Source organism: Diabrotica virgifera, chromosome 4 (genome assembly GCF_917563875.1).
Source record: "Diabrotica virgifera virgifera chromosome 4, PGI_DIABVI_V3a".
Classification (NCBI taxonomy): domain Eukaryota; kingdom Metazoa; phylum Arthropoda; class Insecta; order Coleoptera; family Chrysomelidae; genus Diabrotica; species Diabrotica virgifera.
This window is the reverse complement of record NC_065446.1, coordinates 100,336,714-100,355,381: the sequence shown is the minus strand read 5'-3', so window position 1 is coordinate 100,355,381 and position 18,668 is coordinate 100,336,714. Positions and strand designations below refer to the sequence as shown.

General features: G+C 33.2%; 1 protein-coding gene across 1 annotated transcript in view; it reads right to left on the bottom strand.

The window, feature by feature from the left end:
• Positions 1-6,886: 6,886 nt before the first annotated feature.
• LOC114330260 (UDP-glucosyltransferase 2) overlaps positions 6,887-18,668 on the bottom strand; it is a 110,014-nt gene continuing 98,232 nt past the window's right edge. The window contains exon 5 of the mRNA XM_028279585.2: positions 6,887-7,146. Coding sequence (XP_028135386.1) covers positions 6,894-7,146 — 253 coding nt within the window. The 3' untranslated portion in view covers positions 6,887-6,893. The remainder of the gene's footprint in view (positions 7,147-18,668) is intronic.

Genomic DNA, 18,668 nt, shown 5'->3' with positions numbered 1-18,668 from the left:
ACCCAGACTGCAGGGTTGCACCTGGTATACGGACGGGTCTAAAACTGCAGACGGTTCGGGCGCAGGAATATTCTGTAGTGGTGGAAATTTCAACATTTCTATTCCACTGGGAGAATATACTTCCGTATTTCAGGCAGAGATTTTTGCAATCTTGCAGTGTGCAAGAGAAAACAACCTGAGGGCATTCGAACTGCAGCGGGTTAACATATGCACAGATAGCCAAGCAGCCATTGGGGCTCTTATAAGCCCTAAGGTGAACTCTAGGCTGATGTGGGAATGCCGACAAGAACTTAATAGACTGGCACAACATAATAGTGTTATACTGGTATGAGTTCCAGGTCATCGGGGCATATACGGCAATGAAAGAGCTGATGCACTTGCCAAGAGAGCATCAGCTACAAAATACCTGGGTCCAGAGCCGGCCGTGGGAGTGCCAAAAAGCACCGTCCGTGAACGAAAAAAAGAATGTGTGTGTACTTTGTACGCACGTAAGAAGTTATACTTCTAAATATGATTTCAATGAAATAAATATACTTTCGGACAGTTTATTTGTATTTTATTTAAAGATTAAATTAATTTTTACTTACTACTTTCCAAAAATTTTAATTAAAATACCAAAAAATAAAAAAAGATTAGAAAACACCAGGATTCGAACCGGGGTCCTCTTGATCTCCAGTCCAACGCTCTACCACTGAGCTATACCCTTTTGTTTATTCGGGCTACAAGATTTCTCAGACATAGTAGTCCTGTCGCCAGGGGGGGTACAACGGCCTCGTTAATTCAGATGGACTTACCCAAGTTTTTTTTATGTATTTTGACCCGTAGAACACGAATTTTTTGGGTAACAGTTGATCCGGATGTCGATAAGATTGTTATAGACCAAGAACTTGAGGAATCAAATAACAGCGATTTTTGGCAAAACAAAACAATATTTTGTATTTTTTGGGTCATTTTAAGCAAAAAATATTTCTACAAGTTTTTTAGTAGGATGCACAGTTTTCGAGATAAACGCGGTTGAACTTTCAAAAAATCGAAAAACTGCAATTTTTAAACCCGAATAACTTTTGATTAAAAAATAAAATAGCAATTCTGCTTAGCGCCTTTGAAAGTTCAAGTCAAATTATGTCGGTTTTGATTATTTGCATTGCTAAAAATTTATTGTGTTATTGTTAAACAAAGCTACAAACAACTAGTGCGTGAGTGATGTTTCTATGATTTCTCATTTAAAATCGAACGAGTAGGTAGAATAGGTACTAGTGCAATCAAGACTATTTCTACGTTACATGCGGTAAATCGCATGTAAAAGCACGGGAAACCCTACGTGTTTATAGCTTTGTTAAACAATAAAAAAATAAATTTTTACCAATGCAAATAATCAAAACCGATATAATTTGACTTAAACTTTCAAATGCGGTAAGCAGACTTGCTATTTTATTTTTTAATCAAAAGTTATTCGGGTTCAGAAATTGCAATTTTTCGATTTTTTTAAAGTTCAACCGCGTTTATCTCGAAAACTGTGCATCCTACGAAAAAACTTGTAGAAATATTTTTTACTTAAAATGGCCCAAAAAATACAAAATATTGTTTTGTTTTGCCAAAAATCGCTGTTATTTGATTCCTCAAGTTCTTGGTCTATAACAATCTTATCGACATCCGGATCAACTGTTACCCAAAAAATTCGTGTTCTACGGGTCAAAATACATAAAAAAAACTTGAGTAAGTCCATCTGAATTAACGAGGCCGTTGTACCCCCCCTGGCGACAGGACTATAGTGACAAACAGACAAAGTGAATTATAAAATACTTTAAATATTATTATTTATTATCTTATTCCCGAGGTAGACAAGTCCAAATACACAAAAATTATAATAATAGTTACCTATTTATGATATAAATGTTAGAAGTACAATTTTAAGGCACGTATGTGAAAGATTCGCTTCGCTCATTCTGCAATTCACATAAGTGCCTTAAAAATATACTTTTTAACACGTACCTATATCATACAATATTTTTTCTACAAACGTCTTATATATCAACAATTATAATTTATTCATTCTCAATTACAGGGCAATACCTACAAAAACTTTTATTTCAACTTGACTGACATTCCATTTTTATATTTTTCTTGACATTACATCAAAACTGCCTATATTGTCAATACGTAAATCAGAATAACATCTACTTTTATTTTTGTAAATTCTAACAAATTTTAATACCTAGTTTTTTTTTCTACAAACCTGTTAAAAATGCAATAATACAGTTTAAATTACTTACTTACTTACTTACTTACTTACTTAGTCCTAAGCCTTTCTACCTTTAGGTGTAAGGTGTAAGTTTAAATTAAATTTTAAAAAACCTTTTAAACCACCTTTTTCAAATTGCGCAAGTTTTATTATTAATATTAATGTTAATAAATGAAATATAAATATTTTGACGTTTCACAATTTGACAATTCACTTTTAACTGCAGTTCCTTAAAATTTTTAAAGCACTGGTGCTTTCAAGTAGCATTTTTAACGCTCCTATGGAGTGCTATAAATTGCGTTTTTAACACGTTTGTAGAAAAATATATTTAAAAACACTAATATATTCTTTCCACACCTTTTCTGGACTGATACATACATAAATTAAAACATTTAGTAACTAACTCCATACTGCCGGTGTGCGCATGCGCGCAGATTAATAAAATTTCACCCTCAATGAAATCGCACCTAAAGAAGTATAACTTCAAAAAGCCTGGATTCGAAGCCAACACAACTCACACTGGGAGAGTGTACCCGGTCAAACACATGGCAAGATGTATATCGGACGGACATGTGCTAGTAGGGCTGACTTACTGCTGAAAACAAGCAGGAATCAGCTCAGAGTCAAAACAGGTTTCCTCACTGGACATGCGTCAGTGAAGGGTCACCTGCATACAATGGGGCTGTTTCAAGGAGACTTGAGCTGCAGACTCTGTAACAGAGAGCCTGAAACAGTCAACCATATTTTCAATGACTGTGAAGAATTGGATCAGAGGCGGCAAACACTTTTCGGAGACATCGAAGTGACTCCAAATTTATATGGCAGCCACCCACTAGACCTGTACAAGCTGGTACAGGTCTCCAGAATTCTGGAAGGGGTTTCATAAACGAATGGAATGTGTACAATAAGCCAAGTGGCTGCAGTACAACCGGTTCACAACAGACGGCTTCCAGGAAAAAAACAAAAAAAATAAGGCAATGTAACGTACAGTGTATAAACGAATGGACACTAAATAGAAAAAAAGAATGGAACAACCACATAACCAGAATGGGAGAGACACGTGTGGTCAAAATATCAAGATATAAATCACCAAGCGGTAGAAGTATCGGCCGACCGCGTAAAATATAGAGTGATAACCTTCTATAGAGGTATCAACTTGCCCATGAACAAGCAGAGTTGCTTATAAAAAACTTACACATTGCAAAATAAATGAGATATTTATTAAAAAACCCTTCAAGAAAGTGCCTTGATCCAGCAATGTATCGCCAAAATAAAACATCATCATCATTGGCTCTACAACCCATAGTGGGTCTTGGCCTGTTCCAGAATCAGCTTCCATTCCTTCTTATCCTTCGCCTTGGTTTTCCAATTTCTCACTCTTATCACTCACAAGTCGTCTTCCACCTGGTTCTTAAATCGTGCTCTAGGTTTGCTCTTCTCCACACTCCATCCGGTCTCTGGCTATAAATGTGTTTCGACGGCTTCACCTCATTCATTCTCTCTAAGTGGCCTAGCCACCGCAGCCTGTTTATTTTGATAGATCTACCAATACCAGCAGTGGCGTAACAAAATCCGTGGCCCCCCTCGCAGAATTGGAAATGGGGCCCCCTTTAAAATATTACTAAATGCGACATGTGTATTTAACAAAAACTTATATGTGTTATAGCTCAGTAAGTGAACGTGAAATAAGGCGATACCATGTTATTTTCAATGTTACCACCGAAGTTGGCCAGTCAATACTTTTTGAGTTATTTACGAGTGAAAATGTTCCAACAGTGTTCAACAAAAAAACCACGTTTTCAAGCGGTTTTCGCAAATAACTCAAAAAGTAAGTATTCGTAAGTAGCAAAAATGTTGCTGATACAAAAATGAAGTCTTTCAACCAAGTAAATGCAAATTTGTAGCTCATGAAAAATTGTTCTTATTCCTCAAATTCCCAATCGAATATTTCAACGTGAAATAACCAAAAAAATAAGCACTTTTTGGGGAAAACTCATTAAAAATTTTTTAAAGCGTTTAAAAAATAGTTTTAGGTATTTTTACTCTTTTAAAAATTTTTATTATCAAAACTAAGCGAGTTCCACTCAAAATACAGTTAAAGCATTTTTTGGTAAAAAAAAATGTTAAAATCTCCCACTATCAACTCACCCAATATAACCCAAATGAAACTAATCATTACCGCTTTACAAATTACTTAACTTTTTTTATATGACCTGTAAGTTTCACCGGTTCAAAGTGCATATTTTTGAATGAGTTTTATTTGAAAGGGCTCTAACGGGTCACCAATTACAAGTGTATGCAAGTTTTGAACAGCCATATCTTAGCCAATTTTTGTCTTACAGAAAAACAAAATAAAACCAAAATATTTATTAAAAGCAAAACCTACATTTCTTTACTCTTTGAGATTTTTTCAAAAAAAAACTTTTTTTACTATAAAACCAATCTTTTTCAAAAATAAGAACTTCGAACCGATCCAACTTAGAGGAGATCTTCACGCTTTTTTTTAGCAAAAAAGGGGCATATTTTATTTTGAGCTTAACTCGCTTAGTTTTGATGCTAGAAGCTTGCTATAAAATGCTATAAAAAATAAAAATAAAGCTCTTTTTTAAACAGCAAAAAAAAAGTTTTAATGAGTTTTCCCCGAAAAGTGCTTTGTTTGTTGGTTATTTTACGTTGACATATTCGATTTGAAATTGAACTAATAAGAACAATGTTTTATGAGCTACAACTTTCATTTTACTGTGTCGATAGACTTCATGAATAGGTACATCATTTTTTTGTTTTTGTTTTTTATAAGCTACATTTTTGTTAAAATATTTTTTCGATAATTTTTCGATAATACTTAATTCGCTAAAATACTTATTTTTTGAATTATTTGCGAAAATTCGTTAGAATACGTGGTTTTTTTGTTGAAAAATAAACATTTTCACTCGCAAGTCACTTGAAAAGAATTGACTTAGATAAAGAAGCTCTATAGAACAAAAGTTGCTTATAATTAGTCAATATATCCATTTCCGGACCTATTTTAAACGTATATTTTTTACCCCCCGAGAAGAGGTGACTTCAGGAGCGTCATTTGAAATTTTGATAGGGGGGGGGCAAGCATTATATATACAATACATTTATATGCAAACATAATACAAAATTGATCTATTTTTTGTAAATTTCAGTAATTTTCAGTGTCTCGGGGGGGCAAAAGCCCCCCCTGCCCCCTATCAAATGACGCCCCTGGGTGACTTTCACCCCCAAAGTCAAAGCAACCAACGACACAACTCCAACTTTGAAGTGGATGATAAGTAGAATCTAAATCCAAATTGTCAGTAGTAATTGCACAAGAGCTCTGAAATTATTGAATTTCTCCCGAGTGACACTTTGACAGTTCTAATTTCACGAGCCGAAGGCGAGTGAAATTATGTCAAAGTGTCACGAGAGCAAAAATTCTATATTAATTTCAGAGGTCGAGTGCAATTTGTTGCGATTATTTCATGAATAAAACTGTTCAAAACCAAAATTTTATTGTAATTTATTTATGTAAGTACCATTAAACACACAGTTTTTATAAATATTTGACGATTGAAAGTCATCACTTTTATAATTTTTAAAACATTAATTGTCATTAATGTCACTGAATGTATTTTTTCGTAGCAACGAAGAGCATCTGACGTAATATACTTAACGACGGGAGATTATCAAAAATTATAGATTTAATGCAGATTTCTGTAGCTTTCTATTGGTCAGAATCTCCTATAAATGAAATAATCAGTAGTAATTGCACAAGAGCTCTGAAATTATTGAATTTTTCCCGAGTGACACTTTGACAGTTTTAATTTAAACTTTAAATATATGTCAAAGTGTCACGAGAGCAAAACTTCTATATTAATTTCAGAGGTCGAGTGCAATTTGTTGCGATTATTTCATGAATAAAACTGTTCAAAACCAAAATTTTATTGTAATTTATTTATGTAAGTACCATTAAACACACAGTTTTTATAAATATTTGACGATTGAAAGTCATCACTTTTATAATTTTTAAAACATTAATTGTCATTAATGTCACTGAATGTATTTTTTCGTAGCAACGAAGAGCATCTGACGTAATATATTTAACGACGGGAGATTATCAAAAATTATCGATTTAATTCAGATTTCTGTAGCTTTCTATTGGTCAGAATCTCCTATGAATGAAATAATCAAGCAAATACGTCGTGACGCTGAAAATTACACTCCAAAACGGTCATTTACTGGGCTAATAGTGTATTCATGCACTGTTTATGACAACTTACATTTTTAATCTTTCAACAACTTTCTTCGTGCACTACTATCAGCGAATATATCTACAATTTTATTAATACATACAATACATACATACGATACATTGTATCTATCTGATGGGCAACTTCATTTTCAATACTGTATTGCTTAAAAAACGTTGCGTATGTATGCGTAAAATAATTTAACAATAACACATTTTTACATATATTAGACGACAAGATGGGGCCCCTGACACATTGGGGCCCCCGCAAGCTTCATGCTGCGGGCGCCTCTGTTACGCCCCTGAATACCAGGCTCACTATAAAGGTTTTAAAGCTCAAAATTATAGCGTCTACGCCATAATCCGTTTTCTCGCACAAAATAAAACACGAATTTATGTTTAGGATGCTTTCACTTTTTTATTTCGGACATCTCTTTTTGCAATCTTTGTAATTAACATTGTTACAACAATAACAACAAATACAATATCTAGTAAATAGAGCTGGAACCAAGAGAGATCTAATGCAGGACTTCTAAAGTGCCTCTCAGGATTAAACTTCAAGACGTATTCAATTGTATGTACCGCTAAGTCCATTGGATGAACGGGTCGATCTCTGAACATCTTGGAGATTTCCTTGGCATTCTTTTGGTATCTGAAATAATAAAATAATAATAATAATTAGATATCATAGCTATAGACTATAGACTATATCGATGGCTAAGAGGACAAATATTGTATGTCCATTTTTGTTTAAAATGCCCATGGTCTGTACCAGTCGAGATAAAATCTTTATTGTGCTCAAATATTGTATATCCTCTTAGAACGGTTTGCTAGTTACTATAGTAGCATTAAAGACATGACCATTAATAGTACCATAAACTTAGAGCACAAATGTTATATGTCCAATAATACAATATTTGTCACACAAAATGCTGTTCACAAAATAAAACCAAACGACTATTTTATTGTATGTCCAAAGATACAATATTTGGTCCATATTGTTGGAGGTCGTCAACCTATGGTATGTGTTGCACAAGTCTGTGTTTGTACTACTTGTACTACCAATACTACATATTTTAAACCTGAGTCTATGATAGTTTCACAATTGCAGTATGGAAATAACATATTGTATGTCCATGCTTTACTTCACACTTATTGTATGTCCATACAGGGGGTTACTTTTAGCTTGTTAAATGTGATTAACATTTAACCCTTACAGAAATAGAACTGAATAATATATAAAAGAAAGGTTTAACACGAACTTAACTGTAATTTTGGTACTTTTAAAGTATGTACGGCTTGTCACGGATAACTCAAACTTTTAAATTGATTTTACCGAAAACATCAATTTTGGACATACATGTCCTTTTAGCCATTGATATTCTCTCCAAACTAGACTCCGAAACAAGAAGGGTACAATGGACGTTAACCATACGCCTAAGCGATTTAGAATACGCCGACGATATAGGACAAAGGTTCCAAGATGTGGCTGACCAATTGGAAACACTTTCCACTGAAGCCAATAAAATAGGTTTGAAAAGTAATATTAGTAAAACCAAGTCCATTAGAATAAATGCAAGGAACAACACGCTATTTACTATCGACAACATGCAGATTGAAAATGTGGAAAACTTAAGGTATTTTGGAAGTGTCATAACAGAAAACGGAGGTACAGAAGACGATATTCGTATGAGAATATGAAAAGCTCAACAAGCATTCAGCATGCTCAACTCTGTTTGGAGGTCTAGCGAGTACACTACAAGGACAAAGATCCGAATATTCCAGTCAAATGTCATGTCTGTTCTACTCTACGAATGTGAAACCTGGAAAGTAACAAAAACCCTTACAGACAAAGTGCAGGTCTTTGTTAACAAATGTCTACGAAAAATTGTTTATATTTTCTGGCCCAAACATTATCAGAAATGAAGATCTGCTACACCTGACCCAACTAAAGAGGGTAGAAAATTAAATAAAGTCCAGAAAGTGGGGTTGGATCAGTCACACACTCCAAAAAGATAGTTCCAGTATTACAAAAACTGCCCTAGAGTTGGCATTCCCAAGGAAAAAGAAAAAGAGGTCGCCCAGCACAAACTTGGAGAATCATGGACGAGATAAGAGGTCAAGGAGAGTGTTGGAATGAGGTGAAGGTCTTAGCTCAAAATAAAACTCGATGGCGCGTTTTCACTGAAGCTCTATGCTCTATGAATATTACATTAAATTATTGGATATCAACTACGTCTTAAAACCCAACAAAGGTACCTCCAGTTAAGATAGGCACAATGCCCCACTGTCAGAATTAAATTTTTTTCAAAAATGAATAACCATTTTCAGTCTCGTTGCAAAACGAAAATACAGCCGCATCATATTCTAGTCCAACCAGAGAATGCAGCAAGCACCTCTACCGGTTTCGAAACTTATTAGTCTCTCATCAGGAGGCACATATGCTGCCCTCTCTGATACTCTACATCCCACCAGACTGAAAACAATGAGAACCTTCTCTGGTTACACCTCCAAGCTTCTACAATTTGCAAGCCATAACGGATGCTGAGACTAAGGAAGATGATTTCAATCATTTTTTTTTTATTTTTGAAGTTATATTTCTTTTGGCACGAGGGTGAATTTTTACATTCCCTGGCGCATGCGCACACCGATAGTATGGTATTAATCGCTACATCTTTATGTAGCGCAAAAATAAGGTGTGCGTGAAAATAATATATTATTACTGTTTTTAGTAAATATATTTATTATAATTTTTGTGTTTTTGGATTTGTCTTCCTCGGGAATAAGATATTTTATAATAATAGTAGATTTATATTTAGGTATATTTAAAGTATTTTTGTATACTTCACTTGGTCTATTAAATTTGTCAGTATGTATGAGAAATCTTGTAACCTGTCAAAGCAAAGGGAATATAGCTCAGTGGTAGAGCGTGTGACCGGATATTGAGAGATCCCCGGTTCCCCGGTAAGAAGTATAACTTCTTACGTGCGTACAAAGTACACACACATTCTTTCTTATGTTCTATGTGAGTAAAAAATAACACTCGGCGCAATCAATTTTTACCCATTCTTCTTCTTCTTGTGCCGTTTTCTAACGAAGGTTGGCAATCACGAGGTTAGTCAAATTTCTGATATTCCTCAGCTAAGATTTCTTCTTTCTTCTTAAGCCTTTTTCCCCTCTCTTGTTCCTTGCATGATGACGTGTAGCAGAGAGTATTTAGCGTTTCGAAGTATGTGGCCCAGATACGATGTTTTTCTTATTTTAATAATTGTGTTCATAAACGTCCTGCCATGTCCAATTCGTCTTAACACTTCTTCGTTTGAGACTTTTGCAGTCCAAGGAATTTTCAAAATACGCCTATATAGCCACATTTCGAATGTCTCCATTTTTTTTACGGATTGAGCTTTCAGAGTGCATGCTTCTACCCCATATAGTAGCTGCGACCAAACGTAACATTCAGCGAACCTTTATCTGATGACCAAACTCATTTTCTTATTTGTAAACATTGACTTATATTAATGTTATGAAATAACAGTTAAGAAATTGTCGATAATGGCAGTGTTGATTGTCTGTGTTAGTTTTTATTGATTTCATGTGGTTGGAAGTCGTTTAAAAATTTCGCTATTTCGCCAGTGATATCAGTAGTATTTTCTTCACTGGTCAAAAGAAAATTTATACATATTTATAGTGGTTATACAATACTGTTTTTGAACATATTTCTATCACTTTTTGCAATAAAAAGTGCAAAAACAAAACAATAAGCAAAACATCTGATAGCAGTTAATCACTTTATGGTTTTCTGTTATAGTCCAGGAGATAACTTATAATTTGTGACCTAGGCTGATTGATTCGCTGTAAATGGCTGGCATTTGTTACTGCTGCAGGGACAAACTTGGGGATAAGTATGTCGCTTGTGACAGTTGTCACGTAGTCTCACATCCAACTGAAGATTGCACAAGATTAACCGCCTCTGAACTTCGTGCAGTTATACTGCAGAAAAGAACTCTTATCTATTTCTGCAATGAATGTCGCTCTTCTTTTAAAAGTGTACCGAAGATTTTACGTGAAATGGAAAGCCTTTAAAAGGAAGTCACTACTTTAAAAAGGGACATCTCTAAACTCAAGGAAAAAGCATCCTTCTCGATGGAGGAAGTAACATATGAATTACACGAACGTCAAAAGAGATCAAACAATTTACTCATATTTAATCTTCCTGAACCAATACTCCTGAAGACGTTGAACAAGTGAAAAATATTCTATCTACTGCTGATGATTCTGTTAAATTGGATGGTATGAAAATGGTACGTTTTGGCAAGAAAAACAAAAATGGGCATCGACCACTCAAATTAATATTATCTTCAAATGAGGATGTTCATTTGATAATTAAAAACAAGATAAAGGTTAGTCGAGAGAAAAATATCTTCATATCTCTTGACCAAACACCTACTCAACGGAAACTGTTTGACACCGTCAAGACTGAACTACTAGCCCGTCAAGATGCAGGTGAACAAGATCTAATAATTAAATATATCAATAACGTACCAAAAATTGTCCAAAGGAACCAAAAAAACCACTAAAGCCGGGCAAGCTATCTCTTTATTACCAAAACGTTAGAGGACTCCGTACCAAATTAACTGATTTAAGTATTAATGTGTCAAACTGTGTCTACGATGTAATCATTTTTACAGAAACTTGGCTTACTGCCGATTTCAATGATGCTGAACTTGGATTGACAAATTACAACATTTTTAGACAAGATCGTACACCTGAATCTAGCAAATTTGTAAAAGCCACCAAAAAGTTTTAATAGCCACTAAGAAGAAATTTCCGTAAAAATTGTTCCGTCAGATTCCTCCATTGAGCAACTTTTTGTTCACTTGTGTGGTAAGTTTATCTTGGGTGCATTGTATATTCCACCAAAGTCTACACCTAACAAGTACCAAGTGCACTTTGATCAGCTTATTAGTATAGGTGAACAATATTCAAATTCTAAATTATACCTCTTTGGTGACTACAACCTGCCATCAGCTGATTGGGAACTTGAAGACTTTTGCTCATCGGCAACTGCTAAACCTAATACATCGTTTGCAGAAACGGAGGCGATTGGTGTTATCTCAAATATGTGTGCTCTTCATAATCTATTCCAATCAAATAACATTGTCAATTCTAGAGGCGCTATTCTAGACCTTGTTCTCTCATCAGAAGAGCTTGTGATAACCTCCACTTGAAACTATCTTACAGCTACACTTTGATCAAAACACTACTGCAGGCGATGGTGAATACTACTATGATTTTCATAAAGCTAATCTTCCTTGCATTTATCAATACTTAGAAACAATTGATTGGGACAGTCTTATAAGTGATAAAGAACTTTCCGAGATGATAGGTACTTTCTATGATATTCTTTACTGTGTGCTTAATATGTATGTTCTATTGAAAAAAGTTTGTACAAAGAAATTTCCTGGTTGGTATTCTAGTGAACTTACAAAATTAATACGTGACAAAAAGACTGCCCATTTAATTTACAAGAGTAACAGGTCTCCTGAGAATTATGCAGGTTTTAGTCAACTTAGAGCTCAGTGCAAAATTTTATCAAAAAATTGTTATGCTAATTATATACATTCAACTGAGATTTCGATCCAAGCTAATCCAAAAAATTTTTGGAAATTTGTAAACAGTAAGAAAGAAAATAATAGTATGCCTGTCTCAATGTCACTCAACAATACACTAGCCTCTAATGGCAACGATATTGCAAATTTATTTGCTAGCCATTTCTCTTCAGTTTTTAGTAATAAAACTCTTAAGCATAATGACAATTTAATACAGTCTAAGGTCTGTGTATCTTCCTATATTATACCAATTTAAAAAATATACGAAAAACTTTCAACTCTTAATGTCAATAAGGGACCTGGGCCAGATGGTATTTCTCCCATTTTTCTTAAACGATTCTATTTTATTCTGTCTCGGCCGCTTTATCATATTTTTAATAAATCCTTTCAGTTGGGGGAATTTCCTGACTTTTGGAAACTATCCTATGTCACTCCAATTTACAAAGCAGGTAATAAAGCTGACATAACGAATTATCGTCCTATTTCTATTCTCGGCACAATTCCCAAGGTATTTGAGAGTATTGTTACTGATTACCTTAATTATGACTGCTCTTGGATACTAAATTCTCAACAGTTCGGATTTTCTTGTGGTAAATCAGCAGAACTTAGTTTGTTGCTTTATGTTGATACCTTGTCTGGAGCTTTGGAGAGGGGGTTGCAGATTGATTCAGTGTATACTGACTTCTCCAAGGCTTTTGATAGGGTGAACCATGATCTTTTGTTACATAAGCTCAAATTATATGGCATAGAAGGTTCTGTGTTGAAGTGGTTGGGCAGTTACCTAACAAATAGAACACAGCAGGTTAGGGTTAATCATCATTACTCCAACACTTTTCTAGTAACCTCTGGTGTACCTCAGGGCTCTCATTTGGGTCCACTTTTGTTTAACCTGTATATTAACGACATCGTCACCTGCTTCTCTAACACTTCTGCTCTCTTATTCGCTGATGATCTTAAATGTTATCAAATCATTAATAATCAAGATGATGCAATATCATTGCAATCAGATTTAGATAATTTAGCCAACTGGTGTCTTGATAATGGGATGGATTTGAATGTCAACAAGTGTCACATTATCCGGTTTTGTCGGAATCATCATTTATCAGTATTTAATTATACCATAAATGATCAATTATTGGATACGGTAGACTCAATTAAAGATTTAGGTGTTGTTCTTGATTCCTCTCTGAGCTTTAACCATCACATCAACAATATTACTCAAAGATCCATGAAAATGCTTGGCTTTGTTAAAAGGACAACTCGTGATTTCACGAACGTGTTCGCTATTAAAATGCTCTATTTTTCTTTAGTCAGGACGCACCTTGACTACTGTTCTCCAGTTTGGTCCCCACATTATTTACACCTCAAGAACAAACTTGATAGTGTTCAACATAATTTTCTTAGATATATTGGGTTCAAAAAACACATCAATTATAATTATACAGATATGGAACGATTTTTGAATATCTCTTCTCTGGCTTTCCGTAGGAAGCGTAAAGATCTTACAGTATTATTTTAATATTATCAATGGCATATATTACTGCCCTGAACTCCTTGCTAAAATATTGTTGTTTGTTCCACCACGATCAACAAGACAAATTCAAACCTTTCATATTTCTTTTCATAGATATAATTACTCATATTTTACTTTTGTTCCTAGAACACTAAGACTTGCTAACTCCCTAGGTGACCTTTTACTTTTTGGTAACTGTTGATGTTTTTAAGAACCATTTAACCAAATTAAATATTTAGCAATGTCATAACCTTGTTATTTGTTAGTAATTAATGTTTTGTAATTATTTTACTTTGTCATGTCTTTTTAAATGTTTCGTACTCTCTCATTTTATTCTTATATATTCAACACTGTAATTATCAATATCTTATTAATGTATTACCGAATTGGGCTTGCCCGTATAAATAAATAAATAAATAAATATATTTTATAAATCCTTTTCGAGCTATTTATATTCTGACCCCTATCTCCTCTTGATCTAACTGTGATTTTATAATTGCTCCGAGGTATTTATACTTGTCGACCCCCTCTAGAGGTTTATCCTCCAATGTCAGATGTATGTTGTCAACAGGGTTTTCTGAGATCACCATGTATTTAGTTTTATCTATATTCATTGTTAGTCCCATCTTTTTGCTTTCTGTGTTAATGATTTCTTCAAGACAATTTGTAAATCGTCTATATTCTCTGCCATTATTGCGGTATTGTCTGGAAATCTTATGTTATTAATGATGCTCCCTCCAATCCTTACACCTTCAGTTGTCCATAGTGCCCACAGTCTCATGTCCATATCCCATGATCGATGCTGATCGCAATATTTAGGATTATTTATCTTGGGTAAGGTAAAAAGATAGATGTTAACTATCCCATCCTCGTCGCCAATTATATTGTGTTTTGTACGTAATTTAATATGAAAAATTGTTCAAGGTATTTAATGATTAATAACTGATATAACAATTTTCGAAACATCAAAACAATATGACACTAATAAATTATATAAATTAAATAATATTGAACAGTTCTCCTCGTTGTATTTACAATTTCAATATGTAAGGTGTGTATTTAAAACTGGTCCAACATAATCAATGTGAAGACGAAACCATGGTTCTTTAGGATACTCCCAAGAATGAAAAGGAACTTTCCTTGGACTTGTTTGAACTAAACAGCAATTTCGACATGATTTCACCAGTTCTATGTCTCTATCGATTCCACTCCACCAAACGTAACTACGTGCAAGTGCTTTCATTTGGACAATTCTTGTATGTGCTTCATGTAGGTCTTGATGAACAAGTTGGCGCAGACTTCTTGGAATTAAAATTCTGTTGCTATATAAAATGCAACCATCTTCTAGTGAGTACTCATGTGCTACATCGGAACTTATTTTCCCAGTTTTTATTTCCTTTAAAAGTTTGGCGCACTCAAAATCTTTTTGGATTTCTGATCTAATGGCATCCCTTGTAACCGGTAAGGTGTTAATTTCATTAAGAAAGTAAGCGTAAGCACTGTCAGTATCTATCTCTTCGTAATTTCCTTGGCTTTCTTAACAACATCTTGAAAAGTAATGTATATTTGCATGATCGTTTGTAGCTCTGGTTATAATATTGTACTTGAAACCAGACAAAAAGTTGGAATAATAGACTAAACGTAAAGCCAATGTAACTGGCAAATTGACGTCAAACGGTGTTAAAACTTTTGGAATAATAATTTCTTCCTTTAATTGTTAAAAACTTTCTTCACAATCTTTATTTCACTCAAAATTTTCATCAGTTTGTAATAATTTATGTAAAGGATTTAATTTTGAAGTATGGTTTGGAATGAATTGATGATAATAGTTTACAAGACCGAGAAATATGACATTAGAAGGTTTTGGACTTTTAATTATTGCTTCGATATTTTCTTGCATTCGATGTAATCCATTTTTATCAATCGTACGGCCAAGGTATGAAATTGAGGTTTTGAAAAATTGACACTTCTCCTTATTGAGATGAAGGCCACTGTTACGTAGTCGATTAAAAACAATTTGAAGTCGTTGAAGTAATTCATCTGGTGAAGATCCCTTTATAACAATGTCGTCAAAGAAACATCCAACACGTTTTATATCTTGTAATGTTTGATCCATAAATCTTTGCCAGTTATTAGGAGCTGTTTTAATTCCAAACATTAAACGTTTGATCTTATATGTTCCTTTCGATGTGCTAATTGCTTGTAGTAGACTGCTTTCTTCACTAACAGGCATATGCAAGTATGCTTGATTTATATCTAAGGTACAGGAATACGCACCACCATTCATTTTTGCAAAAATATCTTCAATTCGAGGTATTGGATAATTATCATTGATAATACAACGATTTATAGTCATTTTGTAATCTGCACACAAACGAATCCTTCCATTTTTTTTAACAATCGTTACTACAGGGGTTCCCCGTTTAGAGTAGGTTATTCTTTTAATGATACCTATTCTTTCTAATGGATCAATTTCTTCTTCAACGCTTTCTCTAAGGGCAAAAGAAACTGGTCGAGCTCTAACATAAACAGGTTGTGTATTTTCTTGAAGTTGAAAAGAACATAATATATAATTTGTTATTAGTCCAACTTCTTGAGAAAACAAATCATCATAATCTTTAAGAACTTTGGAGAGCTTATTTTTTAAAATTTCTTCAGAATACTGGAAGTTAGTTTCCAAATTGTTAATTTGTTTCCAATTAATTTCGAACAAACGTAACCATTCTCTGCCGAACATAGGTGTAACGTTGTTACGTAGTACAAACAATCTTCCTGTAGCCTGCTGATTTTTGTAGCGTAGATTTACTTTGCATTCACCGAGAAGCTCAATGATCTCACCTGTATAGGTTCGAAGCTTAATGTCCGTTGTTTATCATTGATTGTTTATATTAAGATTTTTAAAAAATGTGCTTGAGGAAGTTGATACTGCAGCCCCTGTATCAAATTCAAATTTGCAAGGTACATTTTCAATTGATAGCTGTAATAATATTTTATCTAGTATATCTGTATTATGATGTATAGAATTTATCATCAAAAATTCTTCGCAGTCATTGTAAGTGTTTCCTGAATATTCTTCCAAAACTTCCATTGCATTAGAACTTCTAAATTGTCCATTTTGTTTCTTAAAACAAACAGATTCTAGATACCCACGTTTTTTACGAAATTTACAATAGAAATTATTTGCTAAGCACTCTGAATGTTTGTGAAATTGACCACATCTGTATCAGCTTAGTTTTAAATTTGATGGATCAGGACGAGACATATATGAACTGAAATTTGAATTTCTGTTTACTTTTGAAATTTTATTTAGATTTTCGGAAGTCTGCATAGAACGTGATTCAATTTTTGATGCTTCAATGGAAGAAGCTACTACAACAACATCTGTTAATGTGGATTTGTGACTTGTTGTAGTGACTTGTAAAAGTTTTTCTCTAATTTCATTTGAACGTACCCCTCTTATAAACTGACCCCGTAAATAAGTATCAGCAGTGGGTTTTTTACAGTTTCCACATCTAAAATTACAATTTACCGTCCGATGCTTAAGCTCTGCTTGATATTGTGTAATTGATTCACCTTCTCGCTGATTCCTTGAAAAAAAAAAATTATGCTGTTCTGTTATTTCATTTGGTTTTGGGCATAAATGTTGTTTCAACAACCCGATTAATTCACTATACTTCTTGGCAGATGGTAAATCTGATGTTGTAAGTGTTGTTAAAGTTGAATAAATCTTAGGTCCCAAACAATTGATAAGAATTTGTACACTTTTTTGATCGTTTTCAGGTGTATCATCAGTTAATTTACGTAATGCAAAGAAATTTTCTAAATGTTGTAAATAAGCTTCAAAAGTTTCATTTAACTCGTCATATGGTTGCAAGGACATTCCTTTGGTATCCACTTGGTCGGTGCTGGATCTTGCCATAATTTGCCTTGTAATATTCTCTTGCTGAATTTGAAAATTTTTTAATGTATTCACTAGTACTGCTGCCATCGTGAGTTCTCTTTATTCTCGTCGCCAATTCTATTGTATTGTGCACGTAGTTTACATAATATGAAAAATTGTTCAAGGTATTTGACAAGAGATTGTATTTTAATGATTAATAACTGACATAACAATTTTCGAAACATCAAAACAATATGACACTATTGTTGTTGTTTGTTTGGGTTTATATGAGTGCGGACACTAAATCCATTCGCCAATTTTACTATTTTTTATTTTATTAGTCATTTTTTCGTATCTAATCCTAAAACTAATACTAATATTAATCTCTAATAAACAATTCTACTAATAAATATTTATTTTTGTATTTTTTTAATGATGTTTTATAGTAGGTATATTTTTTTTATTTATTTTTTTCTAAATGATGTTCTCAGAGTTCCACAGCAAAAACTGCAACATTCTTCTTTAGCCCTCTACTTAATTCGAAAGCTTTTTACTATGGACTGTCCAAGTTCGTCATTCATTTTTATCTACATATTTTTTTTTATTATATTTTTTTAATTATTATATATTCTTTTCTATTATTTTTTTTATATTATTTTTTTTTATATTTTTTTGTATATATTTTTTTTATATTTTTTCTTTCTTTTTTTTATTTTTTTTATTTATATTTTTTTCTTTTTTTTTTCTTTTCTTTTAACATATAACAATTTACAAGAAATACTTACTCTATATTTTACAATTATTACAATTTAAGTTTAATATCTAAAATATGTTTATACAATAATCGGTATACCAACTCATTATTTTCTAATGTTAATAAATAATTTAAATTAATGGGATGGTGGACATCAGTCAAAGAATACAGTGAATTTAAAAACATATTTACTTTATTAGAGATAAGAGAACAGGTCAAAATTTTGTGTCGTAGATTGCCCAACTGACCACAAATACAATATGACACTAATAAATTATATAAATAAAATAATATTGAACATTAACCATTCATCAGGAATTCAGGAATTTGACAGTCGCGTCGTGGTATATGTTATTAAATAGTTTAGTTCTCACTAGCGTTATACTCTTTTCTAGTATTTTTAATGTTCTCCTGGGTT